General features: G+C 43.9%; 1 protein-coding gene across 3 annotated transcripts in view; it reads right to left on the bottom strand.

Annotated features, from left to right (window-relative positions):
- ADAMTSL3 (ADAMTS like 3) overlaps positions 1-27,948 on the bottom strand; it is a 275,111-nt gene that overhangs the window by 80,802 nt on the left and 166,361 nt on the right. For all 3 annotated transcript variants that reach the window (XM_084756348.1, XM_084756347.1, XM_084756349.1), the window contains 6 exons: positions 23,649-23,760; positions 18,110-18,248; positions 16,337-16,387; positions 15,101-15,305; positions 9,876-10,023; positions 8,042-8,126 (listed from right to left, as the gene is read on the bottom strand). In XM_084756348.1, the coding sequence (XP_084612474.1) occupies positions 8,042-8,126; positions 9,876-10,023; positions 15,101-15,305; positions 16,337-16,387; positions 18,110-18,248; positions 23,649-23,760 (740 nt within the window). The remainder of the gene's footprint in view (positions 1-8,041; positions 8,127-9,875; positions 10,024-15,100; positions 15,306-16,336; positions 16,388-18,109; positions 18,249-23,648; positions 23,761-27,948) is intronic.

The raw sequence follows: 27,948 nt of genomic DNA, 5'->3' as shown, positions 1-27,948 counted from the left end.
GAAGCCTAAAGTTGTAGGCAGAATAGCAGCTCTTGCTGCTGGCCCAAAGGTGGAAAGAGGCCACATGCCACAGAAGGCAGGTGGTCTCTAGAAACTGAAGACACCTTTAGCCAACAAGCAACAAGGAAATAGGGATTTCCATTTTATAACCTTATGGGACAAAGAAGAAAGGAGATAGAATACAAAGAAAAATAAATATAGTAGAAGACAACTTTCATGAGCTCCAGAACAATCTGGATCTGTACTCTAAAATAGCCCTGATTGAGCTGGCAAGATGGCTCAGTGAGTACAGTCACCTGCTGCGAAGCTTGACGACCTGAGTTCAATTCCTGGGACCCCTGTGGTAGAAGGAGAGACTTAACTGCAAGTTGTCCTCTGACCTCCACACTCATGTTGTGGCACATGAGTGCGTGCCCAGGCATAAACACATACACAAAAAATAAATTATAAAAATTAAGCCTATATTGTTTGTCAATATTATTGAAATATAAGTAGTGCCTGGGTTTGTTTTAGAGAAGTACTATAATTTTAATTATATGGGAAAATATACAAATATGAAAATATCTAAAACAATAAAAGAATAGCTGTCAATAAAGGTAATAAAGGTAGAAAAGGCTATTTAATATAGACATAAAATAAAAGGGCAAAAAAATAAGCGTAAAAACAATCAAGAAGAAATGAACAGAGGTTGGGCATGGTGTTACACATATATAAGACCAGCATTTGGATGGTGGAGGCAGGAGAATGGTGAGTTTGAGACCAACCTGGGCTTTATAGTACATTCACTCTGCCAATTGACACCGTGTCTCAACAAACAAACAAACAAACAAATTGTTCTCTAACCAAAGAATAAACCCAATAGACAGGGTATCTGGTTTGAAATTTAATTGATTGCTACAAAACATGAAGTTAACTGAAAACTTTTGGGGAAAAAAATCAATAAACTAAAATCACAAGTATATTCATGTATAAATATGAAATATAGATATATAATGTAAAATGCCCTATATCCACAAACTTCAGCTGACACAATGTTAGTTGTCAGATCCTATACTAAATGTATTATATATATTACTTAATATAATTGTTATATTACCTCCTTAATTTTATAAGTGAGAAAACCCAAGCCTTAGAAATATAAGAACATTTCCATAATTTTTGTTTGTTTTCTCAAGACAGGGATTCTCTGTGTAGCCTTGGCCATCCTGGACTTGCTTTGTAGACCAGACTGACCTCTAACTCACAGAGATCTGCCCGCCTCTGCCTCCCTAAGTGCACTGGGATTACAGAGGTGTACCACCGTGTCCAGCTTATTTCCATAATTCTGTGAGCTTATAAATGTAAATTTTATGCTAAATATGTTGGTCTAGTATAGCTAAAACTATGAGATGCTGGGTAAGGGGCCGATAGGATGGCATAGCAGGTAAAAATGCTTGCTGCCAAGCCCAACTCAACCTGAGTTCAGTTTCTAGGAAGCATAGGGTGGAAGGAGAGAACTGACCTCTGGAAGCTGTCTTCTGACCCACACACACATGTACTATGGCAGATACACACACACACACACACACACACACACACACACACACACACACACACGCATACACGCACACACGCACACATATATATATATACACACCCACACCCACATATATGTGTGTATATATGTGGGTGTGTGTCCATGCATGCACACTAATAAATAAATAAAATTTAATTTTAAAAATTGAAGTGTCGACTAGATTCTGACCACAAAGATCTAAGAAGACTTTCCAACATGGAGCACAAGACTCCGAGCTATAACAACTGTTGTTCTCCCCTAAACTTGTCTAAATGTGGACCTCAGTCTCTGAGGTTGTTAGAACTGGGGGCCAAAAAGACACCAAACAACTCTAAAGATTTATGGGAGATGGAGAACAGCCAAGAACATCTTTAAAAGAAGAAACAACCGTAGAATAATTGCCTAACCCTGAATTCTACTCTTAAACCAGAGTTAAAAAGTTAAAATTGGGAGCTGGAGAGATGATTAAATAGTTAAAAAGCACTTATTGCTCTATAAAAACAAATTTACCTTTATTTTTATTTTATGTGCATGGCGTTTCACCTACATGGTTCTGTACCACATGCGTGCAGTGCCTACAGATGCCAGAAGAGGGGATCATATGCCCTGGTGCTGGAGTTGCAGGTAGTTGTGAGCTGGCGTGTGGGTGTTGGGACTTGAACCTGGATCATTTAGAAGAGAAGCCAGGGCACTTAACAGTTGAGCCATCTTCCTAGCCTCCAATTTTATTTAATTCTAATTTAGCTCTAGGTCTTGCAGAGGACCAAATTCAGTTCCCAACATATACATGGTGACTCTGTAACCCCATCTGTAACCCCAGTGCCAGGGAATCAGACACAGTCTTCTGGCCTCCTCGAGCACCAGGTGCACAGGTGACCAACAGACACGCACGCAGGCAAACACAATCAAACACATAAGCAAATCTGAAAAAAGTATTTCAAAAAGATGAAATAGTTAATATGGTACTGGCAATGAAACATTTACTTGGTAATGATATTTAAACATCAAAGTGGGTGCATGTTGAACTATCCAACTGTGCTCCAGCAATTATTTAATTTCTTGAAAGAAATTAAGTTACACTAATTTTCACAGGTCACATGGTAATGTAAATCTCTCCATTAACCAAAGTACAGAAAATAATAAACAAAAAAGAATATTTTCTTCAAAGATGATTTCCCAGTGCTAACCAAATGTGAGAGTCAGTGTTTCTAGTGCTGAGGGGAGGGGACATTGGGTTTCTGAAAGGACACTTGACAGCAGGAACACTTTTAACAAGCCTGTCTTCTGGTCCACAAATCTCACCCCAGCAGGGATGTCCTAAGAAGGTAATGAGAGACACGTTATTTGAGATTTGCTCCACTTTGGTTTATCATGGGGAATTAACTAGAAGCAAATGCACACAACCAGAGATCTTTACCATGAGAACAGTAATGGTTATGCTGTTTTCCTGGTCAATTCCCTTCAACTGCTTCGGACTCCAGAAAACGTCTACCATCTTTCCCGAGTCTATGCTACCACCAACATCTGTTCCCTTCTTCCAGTACCAACCCCCTCAATCCTGCAGGCTTTTCTCTATAGACAAAGATCTTCAACATGCAGAAAACATGGGCCAACCACCCGACACATATCCATGTTCCACGTATCTGCCACATGGCGCCTCTGACACTTTTGGGACATCTAGATCTCAATTCACCAAGTCATCCTTCTCAGGAAGCCATCCCTGACACCCAACAATTCCCCAATGTACACTTAAGAGTTCCACAGTGCAATCACTTAGGATGGAAGGAACCTGAATTCCTGTGAGGTGACAGGAGACAGAAGCTCTTCCCCTAGTGCAAGCCGAGCCTCCGTACCCAAAATACTTGGCATCAGAAGTTCCTCAGATTCTGAATATTTTTTTTTTAAATTTCAGAATATCTTTATATACATTATGAAATATCCTGAGGAAAGGGCCCAGGTCTGAACACAACATTAATTGATGTCATTAGTCCTGTCTTCTGCATTAAACCTGAAGGTTATAGCACATAGTTTTAAGTGTGTCTGAATTTTGACTGCAGCCCATCATAGGTCATCAGGTGTCATATTGCTGCTTATACACTCTCAGAGTTTGGATTATTTTGTAATTTATAGATATGGACTAGAGGGGCCCAACTGCTATGACAGGCCATCAAATCTCTCTGTCCATCACTGACACTCTCTGAGATACTGGGCCAGTCCTGGGTCTTTTGGTACGTTGGCTTACATGGCCCTCAAATGAAGGCAATAACAACACCCTTCTGGGACATTTGCAGGGATTAAATACTCCCCACAGCACACTTGGAATGCGATCTTCCCTTTAAAAGAAGGCCTCAGCGCTGGCTGTGGTTAGAAAAGCATATTCCTGAAACAGCCTGACTCAGGTTTAGCAAATACAATTTCCACTCACAGAGAAGCCAAAATAGCAGTGAATAAAACATGCAGTGCCTCAGTCTGTTCTGATTCTTCCATATTCATATATGAAAAATGGGAACTAGGTTAAAAAAAAACAATCAAAAAACCACCACCACCACCACCAACAACAACAACAAAAAAACCCTGATGAAATGTTGGGAATCCCATAGAAGTACAGAAGGCTCCAGGGTGGACCTTAAAAGAGAGGTGACAAATGACAAAGCAATAGCCATACCATCTGAGAGAACACACTCCCCGGCTGACAACCAAGAAGGTCAGATCACCAGTTCCCTTGGCTTCGCTTTACAAACTCCAGCTTTTTGTTTTCCTAATGAAAAACAAAAGCCTTTGAACAGCCACACTCTGTGTGTATTCAGAGCTCACCCTCGGTAGACCACAGGGGTGGGAGTATTTATCTTCTCCCGGCTGGCTTGGCAGGCTTTCCTTGAGGGAAGTGAACTACAGCTGGGATCATCCTTTCAGTCATTGTCAACAAGCAAGCATCCCAGACCACAAAAGACGGTGGCGGTAGGCGAGGGAGCTGGAGGCTGAGATACGTGGCGGGTTTGTTTGGAAACGGAGGGCACGACTGGAATCAGAAGTGGCAGGGAACCAAAGAACTTCGCACCGAGCAAGAACAGGCCAGTAAATGCCAGGCAGTGTGAACGAGAGTCTTACAGGAGGATTGCATCGAGACCCTCAGATGAGGAGAGTGGTAGGTAGGGGCCAGGCAGCCCACCCGTGCAGGCAGCTCAGGGTTTCACAAAGCCGGGAGAACACAGAGAGTATCTTTAGAAACGAAGAGCACGTGACCTTTGCTCTGTGGTTGAGAGAAGGGGGACCCCCATCTCAGTCAGATAAGGCTTGGAAAAGACACGGGGGCGGGGGGACCCACTATAGCACAGCCACTGTTATGGTCTCCTAATTCATTACTATAAACAGTGTTTCCTGAACTTTAAAGGGACACCTGAGGGGCTGCCTGTCCTGTTAGTGCCAAAATTTGCATCCACGGCCTGCTCTGGTTTGTTTTCGATCTCAGTGAAAACACACCAGGACCGAAAAGATACTTGGGAAGGAAAGGGTTTGAGTTTCCATGTCCCAGTCCCAGTCTTGTCACTGAGGGACAAGGCAGGAACCCAAGCAGTGCAGGAATCCGGAGGCGGAAACGGAAGCAGAGCCTCTGAAGGAACGCTGTTTACTGGCATGCTTCTCATAGCTTACCCAGCTTGTGTCTTTATACAACCATCCAGGGTTAGCACTGCCCTCTACTAGGCTGAGCCCTCCCACATAAATTAAAAAAAAAATCAAGAAAGTGCCACACAGGCTTGCCCACATACCAGTCTGATGGGGACATTTTTCTCAATTGAGGTCCCATCTTCCCAGATGACTCTAGCTTGTGTCCAGTTGACAAAAACCTAACCAGGGCACACCACCTACCCCTTGGAGGAGCCTGGAATGTTTGTTTAAAATGCAGGTGATGCCGACTACAGCAACACTTGCGGAGCAGAGAGGATCACGAGTTCAAGGCCAGCGGAAGTAACAAGATACTCCTGATAGAACTCCTAGACAAAAAGTAGAATAGAAATGATCAGAGTCTGGGGCCAGGTAGGTAACTGGGACTGCCCAGTAGACACAGAGTTCATGCCAAGAATGGTGAAAACACTCTGGACAGGTCGGGCAGCACCGTGAATCTTCTTAGTGTCGCTGAACTGTATGTTTTCAAATGGTTAAAGAGCCAAGCCCTGTGGTATGACTGTAATAGCACAGGAAGAGGAAAAATACATTACTATTGTAAAGGAAAAGAAAATGGCGATACCCCACTTCCAATATGCCTGGCTCAGAGTTTATTACAACTTTTGTTCGTTTGTTTGTCTCTAGATTTTTGAAACAGAGTCTCACACTGTAGCTCAGAATGGCTTTGGAACTCACTATGTAGTCCAGGCTGGCCTCAAACTCATGGCTATCCTCCTGCTTCAGCTTCCTGAGTGCTACAATTCTAGATGTGAGCCACCAGACCTCACTTTATAATTATATCTTAAACATAGCCCATTTGAGCTAGATGGAAGTGACCTGAGGACATTCTTTTTTTAAAGCTTGTTTCCCTTTTAGAGAGAGAAAAACTGAAGCCTGCAAGAATTCTCCGATGTGCTGCACTGTGTTTGGTCAGTGGGGTGGGGCAGCACTATTGGGGCAAGCAGAGTACTGAAGGTGTAGAGAAACCAAGTATGGCTTTGAGGTGCTCGCTACGGATTCACTGTGTTGCCCTTCTGTGTAGGTCTGGAACTTTATATAATAAAAACACTTAAACCAGTCAAGTGGAGTGTAGCTCTGATGGAAAGGGAAGGCTAAGAAAGAAGGCCGAGAGCAGTGCCAGCCTGCTGTATGTGGGTCGGTGTGCTAAGGATCCCACGCAAACACCACTTCTTTACTCAGAATTCACTGGTAGCATCCACAGGTCCATCCGTGACTCCATCCCCAGGAGTCAGGCCTGCCCATGGGGAAGCATCTGGCCAAGGCTGAGTTATGACATGCCAGTGCTCTCAGCCTGCATCCCAGGGGCACAAGTAAAACCCGTGCTCCTCTAGGCTCACCGTTGGCCTGGATCACGCTCGTGAGGGACAGACGGGGGCATGCAGACAAGAGGAACAGATTGGTAAGGGCCCTGAAAACCACTGCATGTGAAAAGTGCTGAGATGCTAAGAATGATGGACTTGGGGGTAGGGGGTGGGGAAACAAGTTCTTAGGACCTGTGACCGCTTTCTCCAACGTTAGGAAGGCAAGGGATGTAGCATAGACTCATCTGTTTCAGAGAGCGGACACTAGAAGGAGCTATGTTTTGGATCAAGAGGAGAAAAATATCAGTTCAAATGTGGTAGTGGGGGACGGGGCTAGAAGCAACTTGAGTTACAATAAAGTAATTGTGTTGTTCAACCACAGTGAGCTGTGCCTCAGTGCAGTGACCTCCGCCCACTGCTGAAGGCGTTGAGTGGTTATAAAGAAGAGTCCCAGGGTGCCGTGGAATGGGAAACAGGCATATGGCGCTGTGAGAATTGGAGCTGAGAACCGCCATTATGAACTACAGGCCTTGCCTTTCCATTCAATACTCTTTATTTGTAAAAAAGAAGCCGTTTGGAGTTGACGTCCCAGGGAAATGAGCCAGATGGCTGTTGAGATCCTCCTTCCTGTCCCATCTGTGAATTGCTCTCTTTGCAGCTAGCTTGTCAGCACTCCAGACTCAACTGCCCACTGTGGGATCAGCTGTCCTGTCCAATTACTCCAGCCTATCACGGGGGCTGCTGTTCTGATGGACGCGTGGGCCAGACGTCGCAGAGTCTCTTTGCTTCCTTCTCCTCTCTATGAGTCTCTCTCGGCCTCAAGAATGCTCCTTTGATTTGTGCTTGATTCTGCAAGTCTGTTGACACCATTGTAAGCGGGCCTCACCACATAGCATGCAAGCAGTAGCTACTGCTTCCTGAGTTATGATGGGCCCTGGAGAGTAAAGCCCATCCTGCCCTTTCTGTACAAAGGAAAATGAGAGGCCAACACTAAACAGTGAGGTCGCTAAGCAATGGCGTCTGGTGGTGGTTCGAAGCTCTAATCCACACAGTACTACACCCTCTCTGTTTCCCCGTGTCCCACCAGCCCTGGGACTTCATCTCAGGCCACCCTGGTGTGTTTCAGCATCATTAGTTTTACTGAGATTGGCCATGATGTAAGCTCAGGATGATTGGTTTATTTGTACAGTTCTATGATGGTCCTCAGTTAAACCACATGTGCACATCCAGGAACTATCCCCACTTGTCCCTGCAAGAGAGCAGGGGTCTGCTTTGCGTTAGAGAACACGATCTTTTCCATGCTTCTCACACATACTGCCAAAGTAGGACTGCTGAATTGGGAAATGCGGAAAATTCCTAGCCAACCCTGGCTCTCTGGAGTCCGTAAATCCAGGTCATTTGGATACTAAATGTATCGCTGAACTCCAATGAGTACAAAAACGACATATATCATGTAAACTGGCTGTGCCCTGATTGCACTCATAAAAGGCCCTGGACTTACTTTGGTTCTTCTGTGGCTATTCTGGTCTCTTCTAGCTCTTGTGCTTGTTTTAGCCAAGGTAATTTAGCTTCCACTGGACCTTTTTCTGAGGGGAAAAAAAAAAAAAGGAAAATAAACCAGTGAGCTTAATTATTATCAATCATTAAGGACTTGGATTATATGCTTGTTATTGGCTGCAGAGTTCATTAACACTGAGGTTTTACTTTTCAAATGCACAGTACATTCGCTTCTGGAATGAATAAAATTCCTGCTATTTTTTTTTTTTTTTAGCATTACAAAATGCAACCAAAGTGATCTCTGTGATACAGCTGAATGTGGTTGAACATCCAAAAGTTAAACATACAAATGCCTTAAATAAATCAACACCCTTTTCTGCTTTTTTGTGTGTTGAAGCTCTTATTCCAACAAGATCATAGTTTTTCTTTTGCCACAAATTCTTCTTGTCTCTTGAATTAATAAATTAATAGAGGAAAGCAAATATCACAGAGGCCAATGAAGTGGAAAGATGAGATTCCGTGTGAGGTTTACTCAAATTCCATCATTAACCTGGCAAGTGGAAACCTTCTGTGTGGGCATAGAAGGGACAGTTGCTACTCCCTTCTGTCCTCTGTCCTTCAAAGCTTCCATGACAGGAGGAGAGAACTAATCCAGTAGGGAAGTGAAAACTTTGGAGCCACTTCAGGGAGATTAGAGACCCTGAGAAAATGTCTATAGAAGCCTGTTGATGACAGATGCAATAAGCAAAGGCGATCTATGACTGTGTATGCCTGCCATGGCAACACTGATCTTTCTATGCAATGGATTTAGTCAGATGTGTGGACTGATGAACTGTGGGAGCTATCTGTATAATCTAGGAACTGAGATTCCATGAGGGTGAATTTTACCATCCTCCCTGAAGGACTAAGGAAGAGTCTTTACAAAGGGGCAAGAACAATCTTTTCTCAGTTCCTTTTATCACACTTATTTTTTTTTTATTTATTTGGGGAGTGGTGTGTGTGTGTGCGTCTATGTGTTTATGTGTGTGTCTGTGTTTATGTGTGTGTCTGTGTGTGCATGCACACACGTCACAGCAGCCATGCATAGGTCACAGGACAATTTGTAGGAGTCATGGTTTTCTGCTTCAAAACCAGGCTGTCAGGATTGGTAGCAAGTGCCTTGGCCTGGTGAGTCAGCTCTCCAGCTGTCTTTTTCTATGTTAAGAGGATATCTGTCATAAGGAGAGGCATAGGAAAATCATCATGGAGAGGGAACAAATATCTGAGAGGTGACTCCAAGACTTGCTAGTCAGGAATGGCTGCTTGTCCACAGGGAACAAATGAGAAATTCAAAAGACACTCACAGGCCCAGGGTGACACATTCCTCTCATCCCATGCATTGTGACACATGATAATGTCATCGTGCCTCTCTGTCAAGGGAGACTGTAGTAGAGAGGAACCCACACAATTTGAGAACAAAGAATGGTGAGAAGAGCTATTCTTGGCATGAGAACAGCGGACTTTCCCTCACTCGCCCTCCTTTATTGATCCTCTTTCCCTTATTCCCTCTCTCCTTTTTCTTCTCCTCCTCATCTTCCTTTCTCTTGATTGCAGGAACCACATAAGAAAAAAAAATTTTATGTTCACCATGAAATGTGAACACAAACTAGACAGATGAGAACCACCCTGTGTGATTTACATCCTAAAGCACATACGTCCAGCGTCCTTAGCAAGATCCCTTGCTAACCTGCCAACAAAAGCATCTCTATAAGGAAATAAGTGGGGCTGGAAGTTGCCCAGGACTGAACGAGAGCTGGAAAACCCTATTCGATTTCAATCACCACACACCTCCAGCTTACCTTTAGGCTTATAGCATGGGACGGGGATGACACACTCCTCTTTGATGTGCAGCTTCATCTGTGGGTTGCAGCCCCCCACGTGCTCCCCACGATGGTTGATACACAGAACCACTCGGTAGCGCAACCCCCGGCCACACGTCACGGTGCACTTTGGGGAAAGGTGGGAGACGCCAGTGAGTAGCTTTACCTAGACAAGGTCTACAAAGTCACCGTTTTTTAACATCGAAGGGAGCTGTGGATCTACGTGCCTATTACGCACAAAGACCTCTACATAATACGTTGTCTGAAGAAGGAAATGGACGCTGATTCTCTGAGATGCTTATGCTTTGGGGACCTCCCTTACACAGCCCGATTCTAATTTTCTCAGTTTTAATTTATTTTCATTTTTATTTTGTTTTATGTGCATGGATGCTTTTCTGCATGTGCCCAGTGCCTATGGAGCAACTGGTGCTCTTAAGCACTGAGCAATCTCTCCAGTCTCATATAATTTTTAGTTCAAAGGTATTTAGGATGAATGCACAGGCTCAAAAAGAGCAAATGTTCTGAATTTCCTGTGCTCTGAATTAAGTATGAAAGAAACTTGATGCAGGCTTTCTAAAGCTTAAACTTTTCATAAGACATCACCCAAAGCAACTTGTGAAACCAAAAGAAATTCTTCCAAACAATAAATCTAAGAAATCTCACTTCAAGCAACCACTCCAGAGGATTAAGCTGTCTGTCCTGCCTACAGTGATCTTGCAGAGTTGTTGTCATAGAAAGAGACTGTTGGGGATTATCCAGCCACATGGTATGAGTAAACTACCAAAGAGGAGGAGGAGAAGGCTCGGCAAGTAAAGGCCCTGGCAAGCGTGAAGAGCCGAGTTTGAGTCCTCAGTACCCATGTAAATAGTTGGGCACAGCAGGGTCCCTGTACTATTAGGCAGACACAGGAAGATCCATGAGGCTTGCTGGCCACCCAGCCTCACCCAGCCTGAGTCGGTGAGCGCCAGGTTCAGTGAGAGAAACTTGATCACAAAGTAAGATGGAGAGTGATTGGGGAAGACACCTAACAACGTTGATATTTAATCTTCACACACACACACACACACACACACACACACACACACACAAAGTGCCTTGGGTGTATTGGGAAGTTAAAGTCATGAAACATCATGCTTTATTTTCCCCCTGACTTTCCATGGACTTTGCGTTGTTAGCATTTTATCCCAATGCATTATTAATATCTATTTATAATTTGACAATTACTCTTGCCTATAAATCAACTCTTTTCAAGTCATGTGAAAAATCTAGTAAGGCTTTTGAGTTTATCTGGATGTATTGATAGTACGTATGTGAGCCTACGTGCTTCTTTGATAGCATGTATTTGAGTATATGTGCCTGTTTACGTGGTTAGGCTTTAAAATGTTTTACTGGCACTGTTGATTGCACAAAGTGGGGGCCTTCCTTAAGACATTTTTATTCAAGTGTATCAGGTACTTGGCCCACATTCACTCCCATCACCCTCTCCCATGTCCTGCCTGCCAGTCTCCTTCCTTTATGCAAATAACCATCCTTCTATTTTATATGTGTGTGTATATATATGAGCATACATGTGTATATGTGCTCATACACGTCTGCATGCATGAGTATATGTGTGTGCATTCATGTGTGTACATGCACGAGCGTATGTGTGAAGCCACAACCTGAAACTCTGTTCAAGTTCCCACAGTTTTTGAAAGGCCAAGAATCCTCGCTCTCAACACTCCTCGCTGCCACACTCCAGAGCCCAGGGTGTTTTCTCCTGAGTTTCTCGGTGCTTTGTACCCAGCCCTGTTGAGTGCTCTCCCACTGAGCTACGTCTCTAGCCCACCCTGCCATTTGTGAAAGCAGCAGGAGGCATATTCTGCAGTGAAGGGTATGGTTTGACCTAGACCCTGCTTCTGAGAAGTTGACTCACTCTCTTTTGAATATCAATTCGAAATGCATATGTCTGTATATGACACTGAAAAACTTTATATCGTGAACTATAAAACCAACAACAAAATGATTGCCTCACCCACATCTCATCCCAGCAGTCAATATATATATGCACGACTCTTGGAGCCCCATTTCACTTTTCCAGAAAGGTTGATTTCAAATGAAAATTTACTTTTTATGTACAATGTTGTTTCTTTTTAAATCGTAATTTAAAATATATTTATGTTGTTTTGATTGGACACCAGAATGGAATTTAATAATAACTGAATTTGAGAGAACATTGACATTTAGAACCCTCTGGCTAAAGGAAACAGAAATGGTTTTATTTACTGTCTACATTTTCTTGGAGAATAGAACAGTGTGATCGATAAGAGGCTTTAAAACATAAAAAATACATTATTTTAAGATCGAGAAAAAAAAAAGATCGAGCTTCATAGAAGAGTAGATTGAAAAGTGAGTTCGAGAGGAGAGTTACATAAATCAAGCAGTTACAGAGCTCAGTCCTGCTACTTATAAAAGATGGAAGGGACAAAAATGGTCATGACATTTAGATTCCACTGGGCATAGGTTTTAAAAAATGCTGTAGCAGCTTTATTTTTAAATGTCAGCATTCACCACACATTGGAAATGATACTATTTGAGCTTAAGCTTACCATAAAAAATGTATGTCAACCTAAATACAGAAGAGGTAACTCATTTTCCAAACTTCTTTTGGGGAAATGTGGATGCAAACAGAGTGGATACCAAACGCCCTAAAAGTGCAGATGGAGTTCTCCGGGCTGACATTTAGAGTAGATATCCAAGGCAGACCAGGTGGCTCTCCTTCCGGCCAACTTATACATCTTCCAATCCCACTACAAGCGAAAGCTCCTTCCTGACGCATTCCTGGACCCTTCAAATGGAGCGAACCTCTTCGCCTTGTGGCCCCAAAGTACCACACACAGAAGTCACACCACTCATGACCGACCACGGAGGTCCACTGTAGTCCAACTGTCTCCGTGCCTGGCTGTGGAACTAGTCTGTAGGCCTTTGTGAATCGGGGGCTCGCCCTCTCTATTTCCAGCATGTCAGCTGACACACTACACAGCTGAGTATCTGTATTAATGCATGCATATTATTGTTCCACCCAAAAGAGCTATATAAACTTTAATTCATTATGCCTTCCTCTCTAGAAACTTAAGAGACTAAGAGTAACAGATTAGTGCAGGCACCTGTGCTGTTTACCTTGAAGTAATCTGTGTTTCGATTGTTCTAGAAGCCAACTCTCTCCTTTCTCCAGAGAGCTAATCTGACATGAGCTTCTTTCACACCTCTAGGATCCTTTCCCTCTTCTCTACTTTTTCATGTTCCCTTCATGTTTCCTAAGAAAGCACCTGTCTCTAGAACCTTCCTGATGCTCGGCTCTCTTAAACTATATAATTTCTCTCAAAAGGGTGTGCAACTTCTTGACTATGAATCAGGATGCATTTCTAATGTAATGTGAACATTTCTACCTTCACTTAACCAGGGCTTAGAAACATGATCTCTCTTTCATCTATATAAATCAGGGCTCTCTCTCTCTCTCTCTCTCTCTCTCTCTCTCTCTCTCTCTCTCTCTCTGCCTCCCTCCCTCCCTCCCTCCTTCCCTCCCTCCCTCTCTCTCCCTCCCTCCCTCCCTCTCTCTCTCCCTCCCTCCCTCCCTCCCTCTCTCTCTCTCTCTCTCTAACAAATACCTATTTTTGTCAGGCCGTTGAGACTCTCATATCCTGTAGTTTGAGTATAATCCCTCTCTCCTACCAACTCCTGCCAGATCACCTTCCACCTTCTAGACCCATCCAACTTGGGGGCCTCATTTTTTAAAGCCACCCCGCCCCCCACAGGCGCAATGAGTGCTGCCCACATTGTTGGGTGTGTGACCATCCTCTGGAGCACGTTAGACCCACATGCTTAAAGAAAACTCCATGACCGTCTCCCCACCCCATGCTGGAATCTTGTCTAGCTTAAGTGTACATGTCTCTATCCATGCTGTCACACTGGCGTGAGTTCATGTGTGCACCTGCTCTGTGCTATCTTTTTGTTGTTGTTTTGTCTTTGTTTTTTGAGATGAGGTTTCTCCGTGTGGCCTTGGCTGTTTTGGAACTCTCTCTGTAGACCAGGCTGGCCTCAACCTCAGATATCCACCTGCCTCTGTCTCCTCACTGCTGGGATTAAAGGTGTGCACCACCACCACCAGGCTAGCCCCAATGTGTCTTAATAACTTAACATTATGCCTATAGGTAGTGGATCTCTCTCCCCTCATCAGAGAAGCTTCTTTCTATAGTACATGATGATTGGCACAGAGATCCACAAGTGGTCAGGGCACAGAGAAAAGGTGGCTCTTGAGTGCTCAGCACTAAAGGAGATGTCTGCAGCATCCCTCCCTCCTTCCCCCAAGGCTCAGGCATCATTGCGAACAAGGACCAGAAAGACTTTAAGACATGGCAAATGACTACAACAGAACAGTGTTTTCCAGACACAACAGTGTCTTTTTCAACTTCTAGTTACACTATTTCATTGCTTACCTTTGCTGGACAGTATCCTCTTGGCCATCTGCCACAGCTGTGTTGTCTCTAAGCTCTTGCTTGCTCAGAACCTACTATCTTCAAAGTGGGTTAAGCGTTACATTGGCAACAATGACTCCCCGACTAATGGCTTTGGCATCTGCTCCTTCCACATGTACTACAGTCCACAATCGTAGTAATCCTTACTTGCGTTAAGGTGACCTCTCACCTTGTGACCTCTCTTCCGTTGTCCGTATATATATATAAACACACATATATATATATATGTTTCTGTTTTGTGTGTGTGATATGTATGTGTGCATGCATGTTTGCGTGTGAAGGTTTATGTGTGTGCATGTGCACATGTATGTAGAAGCACAAAGCTGACATAGAGTATTGCCTTTGATCACTTTCCATTTCATCTACTGAGGCAGGGTCTCCCTCCCAGAAGGCAGAGCTCAGTGCTTCAGGCTGTCTGTCTGTCTAGCTTGCCTCTGGGATCCCCTCTCTCCTTCTCGAGTGCTGGGATTGCAGGTGGCCGTTAGGACTGCCTTGCTTTTTAAAGAGGGGTCTGTGGATGTGAATTCTGGCCCTCATGCTTGCATGGCAAGTATTTTACGCACTGAACTGTCTCCTCAGCCCCTGACACACAACTTTTCTAAATCATGATGCCCTGGATTGTTTCAGACACACAGCAAACTGTCACTCAAATCTCAGCTTCAATAAAAGTGGCATGTTGACCAATCTTACCTGAGACCACTCCATGGCAATCCACTTGGGGCAATCAAACAGGTTGCAAGTTTGCATCACCTTGGGCTTCGGTGCATACATGCACTTCCATTCTTCCACTTGCAGTATCTCTGCATGCATAGATTCCTCCACACACACGAAGCTCCGCCTCTGAATCCCTCCTCCACAGGACACTGAACATGCAGTCCACGGATTATGTTCCCAGCTCAAAAGCAAACAAAGAAATTTACATTATTTATTTGATGAATGCTCTCTTGTTTCAAGCATGCAAGGGGTTTTTTAAAAGGACGACTTCGTTGTATCAAGTCATGATTCCACTGAAAGATCACGAGCCTTGAATCTCCTGGGACTTTAATTTCAACTATGGTTATAAGGAATTCACCTTCTCTCTGAACATGAGTTTTCTATATGACAGGAATAATACACCCACCTTAGTTATCCTTCAAGGGCCCATTATGAAGATTAGGTAAATTAGAATATAGAGTATGAGAGGGGCTTAAAATCGTCTCTCAATTATAAAATACTAATGGACCACATTACTGAGGATTCTAGAAAGTCAAAGCCAAAAGAACCATACTAGCCAGGCATGATGTTACATCTTGCATTTGAGGGTAACCTCAGCTATATAGAGGCTGAGTCTAGCCTGGACCATATAACATCCTGTTTCAAATTAAATAGCAAGGAAAAAAACAAAGGAAGGAAGGGAGAGAGGGAGGGAGGAAGGAAAGAAAGAAAGAATGTTAATCATCTCGCTAGCAAAGAGGATTCAAGTTTCTAATAAACAACTCTAGATCAGTGATTCTTAGCCTGTGGCTCACAACCCCTCTGAGTTCAAACTACCCTTTCACAGGGCTAGCATATTGGATAGCTCATACATCAGATATTTACATTAGATTAATAACTAGCAAAATTACAGTTATGAAGTAGCAACAAAAGTTATTTTATGGCTGTGGATCACCACAACATGAGGAGTTGTATTGAAGGGTCACAGGCTTAATCTAGCTTTTTTTTTTTTGTACCCAGTGTTCAAGATGAACTTGATGTCCTCAATGACACAGCCTCCTTCATACAACCTTTCAATGGCAGCTTGTTCCATTTAATTCTTAGACAGATCTTTCTCATCATTGAGCCTGTTGACTTTTCACTTTATAAAAGGGACAAACAAACAACAACAAAAAAAAACCCACAAAAGGTCTCTTAGAATCCGTTATAAAAGGAAAGAAATATTTAACTCACCGAGGGAGAGGTTGGAAGTGGTCATAGGGCATAATCTCTTTAAATCCATCACTGCAAAGGAACCCAGGGTGAGAATAACTTTCTAAATCCATCCACTAGTGTGGTTATTCACTAACACATCTTCACTGTGAAAATCTAATTTCTAATTCAGCTAACATATTTGTCAATTGGCTAATACATATTTGCTATCTCGTAAGACAGAAACCTTTCACATTGAAAACTGAAATTGCCAAAATGGTTCATCAGCCACTGAACCACAAAATTCACACAGCATCTCTACAGTTTTCAAGAGAAACATTCATGCAAGTCATCTCTAGTTGAATATAAGAATATAAAAAGAATTCATATGAACCAATGAAACAGTCTCTTCATCTAGGTAAGTCTGTTATTTCATTTTAAGCATCACTACTACAATACGGTGGTACTATGAACACATCATTGTGGGCAGACTCTTAAGAGAACCACTCTGCTTCCCAGACTCTGCCCTTTTAAAAGGCCTTTGTTAATAATGATGTCTAACCAGAAATTACAGGAGATAGGTAGTACAGTGACAGGAAATGTGACAGGAAGACAAGACTGCTTTGCCCACTTGCCTGCTGTGGGCGTGGCCAGCTGGAGGACTCAGGGGAGTGATATTGGGCTGATATTTTAAGATGCTGTAGGAAAGCCAGGAAACTTGCCTGGACAATCCTAGTCAGCAGGCACTAAATTATACAGTAGGACAATTTCTGCATAGCTTTTCTGCTTTGGCACGAAAACTGCTTGCTTCTTTGCACAGTATATTATCTATATGGAGTTAGATGTGAACACTTCAAAAGCCAACATGTACTAATTGGTGACCCAGTTTAAAGTGGGTGGGAAATATTTGTGACTGACTGACATACTATGCATGGGATTCTGGCAGATCCACATATGTATGTATCTTTAATATATGTATGTGCTAGAACTTCTTCGTTAATAAAGATCTTATATGTACATAATCTCATGACGAGAGAGAGCTAGCCTGAGGAACCAGATCAGCGAAAGTGTCTTAGTTCCTATTAGCTGTGGTTATGAATGTGATCTGCCACGAGACGTGCTCAAAAGTCAGGAGCTGGAAGCATATCACCCTGAAAGAATCACTGGGTCCCAATTGGAGTCGACTTGGTTCTCTGAAAAGCATGGGCAGCAACATGGATGTCCTCTGAGTCTTAACTCAGGAGGGGTCAGGACAGATGCTGGGACTCACTATTGGACTCCAGGAGAGAGTGGCATGGAAGAATGGGGAGATAGCAGGATTCAGAGGGCCCAGGAACCCCACAAGAAGATCCTCAAGTCTGACAGATCTGGACCCGCTGGGGCGAGGGGAGGGGCGCTGCACAAACTGCTCTACCAACCAAGGACAATGTACATAGTAAACCTAGACCCCCCCCACTCAGATCTAGCCAATGGACAGCTCATTCTCCATGGTTGTGGGGGAGAGCAGGGACTGCCTCTGACATGAATTCTGGTGGCCCCTGTTTGACCACTTCCCCTTGGTAGGGAGACCTGGTGGCACTCAGAGGAAGGGGAAACAGGCTATCCAGATGGGACCTGATAGGCTGTGGTCATATGGTAGGGAAAGAGGTCCCCTTCTGTCACAGGTCTAGTGGAGGGGAACAGGGAGAGAAAGAGAGGAAGGGAGGAACGGGAAGATACAAGTGAGGGGATAACAGTCAGGATGTAATGTGAATAAATTATTTTTTAAAATAAATAAAAAGTAGAAATAAAAAAAGCACGGGCGGGTGCACCAACCTGGATGGGCAAGGGTCCATGCTGCACTCCTTCAACTTTGGTTTGGGCTTCACGTTTTCTGGGTAGTAATGGCAGTAGTGGTCAGGGACCACCCTTTTCAAGCGGGTATCCATGCACTCTGCAGAATTGAGCTGATAACCTAAAGGTGTATGAGAGGAAGGGAGGAAAGCTGTTTCATCTTTGCATCTGGGGAGGCAAGGGCATGTGGCACATGCTTGCTGTGTGCTGTGGGTAACCTAGCTCAGTGGTCTCTGTGGTATTCAGCTCTGGGACTAACAGAAAGTGCAAGGGAGAGTTACCAAACATGGGTACCAGGCCTCTCCCTGGTACTTAAGCCAGAAGCATTGCCACAGTGGTCCAGGAGATGAGGGCTTTCTGTAGAGGAGTCTCAGCTCCTTCTGAAATGGCTAAGACCTGAGGCCAAGCACAAATACTTGAGCTGACCACTGTTTACGGGAGCATGCTATAACTGGCTCCTTTTGGGGACTGTCTGGACTGTGAGCACAGTTTGGCTCTTCGTGATTCTCAAGTTACTGCCTGTCTGCTCCTGGTCACTGTAGCTGCCCCTCTCTCCCTCCCTCCTTCCCACTTCCTTGTTTCCCCCCTTTTTCTTTTATGACGTACTCGTTTCCATCTTCCTCTCCACAGATACCTGTTCTGACTTACTGTTGATATATCCTCAAGTATTGTTTATATATTCTTAACTGTCTTGCATAACATTGTTTGGGGTGCATGTTTTGAACTCAATTCACTATACATTATATATATATATATATATATATATATATATATATAAAATGATTAAATGTATAAACTCAATTAAGTTAGAAAACATATCTGTGGGCTAAGGAAACAAACTTGGGGCCTCGGACATGCCAAGTAAGACCACTGCCCTTGACCTAGACCTCTAGCTCGGATGAGGATTTAAATCTTGGTCTATTTTCCACTTGCTAAGTTTTTTTGTTTTGTTTTAGCTCTACAGTATGTTTTGAGAGCTGACTCTGACTATTTCCTTAATAGTACTCTACTGTTTGCCTCTGCTCTGTTTACTCATCTTGTTCTCCTGAGGTAGCCAGGGTACTTTCAATGCCAATAACCTTGCTGACTGGGGAACTGGCAATGTCAGTGGAGGCAGCAGCAAAATCCATCTCCTCACTTCCTCTGCCACACAGGCTTTCAACAAGGAAGGAATGAAGACTCCTGGTTTTAGTAAATCCAATGTGAACCATTTTTCTTTGAGGAAAGCGAATATTCCAAGGTACTGAACACAGTAAACCTAAAACATAAATCACGACACCACCTTTTCCTGATGCCAGCTTTCCTGTCACATAAATGTCATGTTGACTAATATTTTTTTCCAAAAAAAAAAGTAATTTTTTCAAAGCAAAAAGAAGCTTTAAAGATTTTTAACTGAAGCTAATCTCTCAATGTCTGCCAATTGGACTAAAGGTATAAAAATATATTTGAAGACCTGCTGGCAGAGAGGAATCTGGCTTTATATGCCACCAGGCAGCACTCTACAAGACATGCCTTGGAAGTAAACTGAGCTCAGAGCACCAGGGGACTGACTGGTACCCATTACAAAAAGCAGCCGCAAGAATGAGAATGCAAATGGCATCAGTAAAACAGTCCTCTGGTGCCAGCGTCTGCTAGAAAAGCTACACTATCCGATGACCATAGCAGTCCCAGACAATCTCGGTATATTGTGTGGATAATTACAGACAAGAGCAGGCAACCCTTCCAGTACCCTTGGTGCCTCAGAGACCGACCAACTAATTTTCTTCGTTATCCAAAAAATCTCTGGCATTGCCAATTCATACAATCACATAGGTTTGGTTACTAATATAATTAAATTTTGGCAGTGCGTTCTGTATGGGTTTGATGTGGGTACTTTTATTTCCCTCAAACAACTACAGACTAAGATTACGGTTCCATGAGTCAGAGAAAATCCGTATCCTAAGTGGAAACATTCCTCTAAAGGGACACGACAGGGGACGTACAGGTGTTTATAATTTGAGAGTGCGAGTTCATTTTCCTCTTCAATTTTATTGCAGCTTAGAGATTACCAAGAGTAAAGAAATGAGGCAGATTGTCTTTCGATATTGTGAACAAATGCGCTGAAATCCTGCCAGTGTGTGGGAGAGGCCAGACAGCCTCAGCAGCCTCTCTGTGTCCTTCACCTCCCTTCCCATTGGGGCTGATCTCACTGGGAGGTGCCCCTGTACACACTCATGGCTCCGGAAGCACGGACTGTCGTCTTTCTGTGGATACCAAAACGTGAAAAACAGCTCTCCTGCTCCCAAGAATATAATCAATGGGACCATGCCGGATCCTGCTATAAAAGTCTGCCCTGGAGAGAGGAGCTTCTCTATGGTTTTATGAGTCTGAACAGATCTGTGTCTCTGAAGAACTGTGTGTGGGAGGCCGCCAGAAACAAACAAGAGGAAAGAGAAGAAGCCCGTTTCTCTGCAGAGTGAGAGTTACAAAACCCTCCACCATGTCTTGGTGATCCATCATTTCGGAACCCATGAAATACTGCTGTCTTCTCTGCGCCTGTGACCTACCTACCTAAGGATGTGGGACTCAACACGCTACACTGCCCCGCTCTCTCAGGAGCCTTCCTCAGGGTCCATGTAGTCAGCACTGCGTGCAGGGAGGAGAGGGGCACCCAGGACTATTTTAGCTTCGGACACAGCAGATGAGTTTGAGGTGCTCACTAGGTTCTAGGTACCACATGACATCCTGAGGCATGTGCCATTGCATTTCGCTACACAAGGTGCCACCAGGAGAAGAGAGTCCTACCGACCGATGAGAGACTGAGCTTCAGAGAGGTCTAGTTAAACGAGAGACAGATGAGTGAGCCCTGATCCTCAAACTCCAACACTGTGCTTAGCCCACTAGGCCTGGCTGCCCTTTTTTTTGTGGTGGTTGAAATAAAACAAGAGCCTGTATACGCCCGGCAAATATTTCACCACCAAGCTGGATGGCCAGCCCCAACACTGGCTGACCCTTGCTGTGACCTTGGCGTGCAAATGTCAGAGAACAGGATTGGCTCACTAAGGCCCAGGTTCACTCAGCTCAGAATTTCCATTCCTAACGGGTTTCTCCTCAATCAGCTTAGGGAGAGCTCAGGGGCTCTGTTTCCTTGGAGCCTGGAGCAGTCACTGACCCAAACGTCAAAGGAGCTTCTGTCCCATATAAAATTAATCATGTCAGGGTAGAAGAAGTAGCTATCTCAGTAAAGTGCTTGTTTCACATGCACAAGGCCCCAGGTTTGATCCCCAGTCCTACAAAAATTGGCCATGATGGTGCCTGCCTGTAACCAATCCAGCACTCGGTAGGTAGAGGTAGAAGGACCCGAAGTTCAAGGTCCCACCTGCAAAGCAAGTTTGAGGCGAGCCTGATCTACAGGAGAACCTGTGTCAAAAACAAAACAAAACAAAACAAAACAAAAAAACCCAAAAAACAAACAAGCAGACAAAAGTTTCATATCATGGCTGACAAAACTCGGAAATCAGAATAAGCCCAGAGAAGTTTGAGCTGGCAAAAAGTTAATATTTTTCCTACGAGAGTTCTGTTTTCACTGTATTTGTCCTTGTGGTTGTATTCCATGCGGCTATTATCTCATACATCAGGTGTCATGATTACATTATTTTTCTAAGTATGTTGAAGTTTTAAAAAAAATTCTCTTTTGCCAGGTGGTGGTAGTTCACATCTTTAATCCCAGCACTCAGGAGGCAGAGGCAGGCACAGATCCCTGTGAGTTAGAGGTTAGCCTGGTCTACAGGGTGAGTTCCAGGACAGCCAAGGCTGTTACACAAAGAGAAACCCTGTCTCAGAAAGAAAGAAAGAAAGAAAGAAAGAAAGAAAGAAAGAAAGAAAGAAAGAAAGAAAGAAAGAAAGAAAAGAAAAGAAAAGAAAAAGAAAACTCCTTGAGTCTCTAATAGTATGGTGGTAACACATACAAAGCAAAAATGGTGATGCCACTGTGGCTCTAGCCGATAGCCAAAGATGTTACTTTATAGAGTAATTCTCAAAATTCAGAGTGCACCATGAGACCCTGGGAAACATAACAGACTCATCCTCAGAGTTCCGGCGCAGGGAGTCTGGACTGGGACCAAGAATATGCGTGTTAGTAGGCTGGTACTGGGGTTTCCGAAGGATGTTGTCCTGGCTAGTTTTATGTCACATTGAGTTTCCTGAGAGGAGAGAATCTCAATTGAAAAAAAAAAATGGGACCAGGCTGTAGGCAAACCTGTAAGGCATGTTCTTAAGGGGTGATTGATAGGGGAGGGCTCAGCCCATTGTAGGTGGGCACACCCCTGGGCTGGTGATCCTGGGTTCCATAAGAAAGCAGGCTGAGTAAGCCATGAAGAAAAAGCCAGTAAGCAGCACCCCTTCAGGGCCTCTGCATCAGCTCCTGCCTCCAGGTTCCTGCTCCATTTGAGTTCCTGCCCAGGCTGCTTCTATGAAGGACTGTGACGTGGAAGCATTCGTGAAACAAGCCCTTTAGTCCCCACGTTGCTCTTGGTCGTGGCCTTTCATCACAGCACTAGAAACCCTACCTAAGGCATTGCCTGTAGGATCATAATCAAGGGGCCCGTCCCCCTGCATCTAAACAAACTGGCTGATGCTCAGAAAATTTCACTTTTTCCCCCCTTTCATTCTAGTGTCTTGACCCATCCTCTGGCTGTTACTCTAACATTCCTAGGACACGGGTTCCCACTGGGATGTGGGCCACCCTGGGCTGCAGGGGAAGCTTAAGGCCAAGATCTGACCTGCAACGCTCATGAGGCCCCAGCACTACCTGAGGAGCCTGCCTCAGTGTGCCTGGAGTTAGGCCAGCAGAGGCCAGCACAGAGGGCCTGTTCCCTTCCTGACCTTTTGAATGGGCACTGTTCTGTAATCTTCAAAGGATTGCTTCCAAGAAATGATTTGGGGCTGGGCTGACATATTCTAATGTTTCAAGCAGAACCCCACCCAGCCCAAGTGGTGTCCCTTTCGTAGAAGGCACAAAGGGGAGAACATAATGGAAGCCTGACTGGACCTTGCTACGTTTCACCTAGCCGTGCATAGATCAAACACCAAACAGACTTTCTCAGGCTGTGAGGGGCTTGACAAGTAACCCTCAGTGCCAGCATCCTGTATCACTGTCTGCTCCTCATAGGGAGACTCCCTAGGTGATCTGAGAAGCCCCACAACTTAGGACTCCTTGGGATGGCACTAGTTTAGAGTCCCTTACTCTATTATTTTAAAAGTCAGCTCATAAGATGAGTCACTGGCTGCCAATAGCAGGCTATCATGTCGCCACACTAAGTAGACCCGGGTCTACTGAAACCCCTTTACTCTGCCTATGTGGCAGGGTATGTGCTCTTTGGTTACACGTGACCCCAAACCGTCTCCAACTGTCTACCAGGACCTTGACTGCAGCACACACAAGACACTATCTTTTATTCCAGTTGTAAAATCTATCTCAACTAGGCGTGTGCACATCCTGATGCACAGCTCTGGATATCCAGGAATAAAGTCTGAGCCTTACCTCCTCCACACGTCACAGTGCAGGGAAAGAAGTCAGTCTGCCTCCACTGATGGCTGATGGGCTGGTAGAAGAAGAACTGGACCACGCTGCCTTTGGCCACCATGTACCTGGTCTGGACAGAGAGAACGGTGATGGTGATGGCACGGCATATTCCACACAGGGAGCCTCGGCTCTCTCTGCCTTCTTCACTCATCTTAGGCAACACTGACGAGTATGACAATCAGCTAAGCTACAGGAGGACTCTAAGGGCTTTCGATGGGATAGCCTGTCACTCGGACTTGGGCCAATTGGGGGTTCAGGCGATGACTAACAAGTCCCCCCCCCCAGAGTCATTTCTCCATATAATTCTGCTTGTGAGCAGAGTCACAAAACAGTGTGTAGACTTGTTTGTTTACTTAGTCAGGGCTTTTCCTCCCTGATGTGTTAGGCTCAGTTTCCATGACACCAGAAACTGAGATGTAATCTGAGTTGGGTTTGCTTATAGCATAACGTATAACTAGGACTCTAACCCCAGTAGTTCTTACTTTGCCTTGAAAAAGGAGAAAACCACATCTTTGTCTCAAAAGACACATTGAGCTTTGATAAATTCTATACTCTGAGAAATTCATATCATGAAACAAGTTTCTTCCACCAGGCAAGTTAGCTTCAGAAGATATTACAAGAAACTTCATATAAACCACACACACCAGAGAGCTTTGCCCTGAAATGGTAGGTATCAGAAAAAAAAGGCTTCTGTTTTCATTTCCGCTCATTGCTGTATCACATGTCCTAAATAATGCAAGATAAAAAGAAAACACAAAACAACAGGACAGAAAACCACAATTGTCATTATACAGATGTCCCGAGCGATACACGTACACTTCAAAAGAGCACAAATGACTGGCAAGGGATATGTTACTACAGTGCTAACACAGTGGGACAGAAAAGTCTATTCAGTTTTCACTGGCTAGACACAAATATATAGAAAATGGGGGACGGAATATTATTTATAAGAACATCAAAGGAACAAGCACCAGAGATAAGTGTAACCTAAAATATGTGAGACACACATACTGGAAGTCACAAATACTAAGAGTAATTTTAAGTAACCAAAACAAATGTGTGGAGATACCTATTTATGAATTAGCAGGGCTGGTCCTGGGAAACTGCTGATTTCCCCAATTAACAGATCCAAAGAGCTCTGCTTGTTTATTTGTAAAAATCATCTAAGTTTATTTATTTATACTTACATTTTTAAATTTTTATTTCATGTGCGTTGGTGAGTTGGTGTTTTGCCTGCATATATGTCTGTGCGAGGGTGTCAGATCCCTTGGAACTGGAGTTATGGACAATTTTGAGCTGCCATGTGGGTGCTGGGAATTGAACCCACATCCCCTGGAAGAACAGCCAGAGTTCTTCATCGCTAAATCATTTCTCCAGCCCCTATTTACTTATCTTTAACCTGAGAATTTATCATTTGAGAATCTCCTACACGACTACCATATATTCCAAGTCATATCCACCCCTCGCTCCCTGCCTCCAACTCTTCCAAGGGGTTTTATAAAGACTGACAAACTGACTTCGAAATTCACAGAAAAAAAAATGCAGACTCAATAAGAGCAAAGATTGTCTTCCAGAATACAGCTGAAGAGCCATCAGCACCGACATTGAGGTTTACTTTAATACAGAACTAGATAAATGACAACAGTATTGGAATAACTCTCCCCACGAAACAAAATCCTTCAGGACATCTACACATTGTGTCGTCTGTATCTAGGGTTAAGAGAAAAGGAGCTGTTCTCCGCGCAGCGGTCCTGTGTTCATGTGATAGTCACACCCAAAGAAATATTAATTCAACTTCACAGCTTACCACACAACTAAGGGCAGGTGAAAGGTAAAGCACTAAAGCCTTGGGAAGCAAACACAGAAAAGAGTCTCCACAACTTGGGACTAGGCAAATATTTTTTGTCCAAGGGCAAAATATTTATTGCCACAGACAGGCAATAAATATGGATATGCCACACCAAAACAGGCAATAAAAATGATGTGCACACTACAAATGGGCAGTAAAGATGGATATGCCACACTGTAAACAAATTAAAACCTTTCCTATAGGGAAACTAACAGTGGGGAAAAAAAAACATGGACCTGAAGTGAATTAAGAATGCAGCTTTAAACTGGGCGTGGTGGCCCATGCCTGTAATCCCAGCTCTCAGGGAGGCAGAGGCAGGCAGATCTTTGTGAGTTTGAGGCCAGCCTGGTCCACAAAGCAAGTCCAGGACAGCCAAGGCTGCACAGACAAACCCTGTCTGGGAAAAAAAGAATTTAACTTTAGCTATAGAAATTCAAGACATAAGAACAAAATTAACCCATAGAAGAAAGACAAACAAGGGCTATAATGTGTATATTCAGAAAGAAAAGTGAAACTAAGAAAAAATAATCGACACAACTAAAATTTAGTATTTAGACATGCCAGAGACACTTCCGGATGATTAGAATAAGAGAAAAATTAGTCAAGAAATCAATAAATAACTCCTATTCTATTCTCTTTTGACAGGTATTATTTTATCTATAGCCCAGACTGCCCTAGAACTTATAGGTCCAAGTCAGCCTCGTATTCACAATCCTCCTGTCTCCACCTCTTAGTACGGGATTACAAGCATGTTTTGTGATACTTAGCACATGCTTACTTTACAAATCCACTAACCTCCAATTGATGCCAGGAGGAGAAAGTGTAAAAAGGGCACAGGGAGGTACGACGCCTCTCCATCTGCTCCTCGTGAGCTGCTCTGATTCTTGCTCCCAGAACTCTTCCCACACATAGGGGAGAAGAGAGATCCCCGAGAACTATACCAGCTATCTATCTATCCTCAACTGCCTTGGACTCATGAACAAAAGTAACAAGCACTATATCTGCAAATGCGCTTGAAGCTGCCACCGTCCCTATTTACAGCCCCGCCCCCCCCACCCCGCCCGGAATCTACTAAGTAGATAGATCTGGCTAACAGGAGTGGTATTGAAGGAGAAGTAGATTAAGAATTCCTGAGATGAGCTTTGTGTTATGATGTTAGCTTCTTGGCTTGGTGGTGGCTGCTGTAACTAGCAGAGAAAATGGATTTTATAGCTTAAGAGAAACATTATAATAATTTTAAAAAATGTTCTCGGGGTTATGGTTCCCTGGGATTTCCATACTCCCACAGTCCTCTGGAACTGAAAAACAGTGCAGCAGGGAGAAAATGTGAGCCAGTCTCTCAGATGCCCTGAAATTGAGGAGCTGTTGGGGGCTGTGACACAAGGTCATTTGCAGCGACACAGCAAGGTTAAGGATGGCTTGGGCCACAAGAACAGATAAACAGAAGATGAGTGAAAAAAAAAATCATGCTCCAGGCCACTTGCTTCTTAGGGATAGTGGGATGAATCAGCAGGCAGGTGTGGAACCAGAAGCCTCAGTGTGATCCCCAGGACTCAGGAGGTGGAAGGAGGGAACTAACTCCCTTATGCAAATTGTCCTCAGGCCTCCGCTCACATCACAGCACACACATGTGCCCACCCGTGCCCTCCCTCCACAGAAAATAAACACAATAAAAATGTAATAAATAAAAAAAAGAAACCCAAATGATCCCATGAGTCTGTTATCACTAAGCCAAAAATACCAACTTGGAAAAAAAACATGATTATTAAAATCTACTTCGTACGCTAAACAGAAAGAATGAAAATGAACAATGTTTTTGCAGACATACGTTCCACTTAAAAAGATCATTTTAGTAATAAGTTTTCGTAAAATTCTATAACATACACTAGTTTCAATAACATGATCTTTTAAAAAAAATTATGCTGTACATCTGTTTTCCTCCAACAACAAAGGTGAGGTTGTACATCCCGCAGGTAGGGGCTAAGGTACCTGGGAAGGGATGCAGAAGAAATCTGCAAACACCACAGAAGAGACTTGAGTATCAGTGAGTCTGCGTGGGTTCCTTATGCACGTTATTTTCTAGACATTATCCAAAGCACCAGAAGCTGAAGGAGACCCCGGGGGCCCTGCTCGGGCTCTGCGGAAGACTGAACACCTCAAGGCCTGATGCTTCATTCTATCTGGCGTTCCCGGGTTCGTGCTGATGGAGGCGGCCACCCTAACGGGCATTTTCAGTTTCAGGTTCTATATGAGAAATATGGTAAAAGCCTCTTTCCTGCCTTTGGCTCTCCTTGGCAAGCGCTTGTTTTCCTCCTGTGGAGAAGCCTGCCATCACAGTCTCTTTGCTATCCCCTCCTACCTGTCCTCTCTGTCAAACTCATGTCAAACACTCACAGAGGCGCAGGGGAC

Source organism: Acomys minous (assembly GCF_964271855.1).
Source record: "Acomys minous genome assembly, chromosome: 2".
Taxonomy (NCBI): Eukaryota; Metazoa; Chordata; class Mammalia; order Rodentia; family Muridae; genus Acomys; species Acomys minous.
The sequence above is the reverse complement of the archived record's forward strand: the minus strand, read 5'-3'. Positions and strand labels throughout refer to the sequence as shown.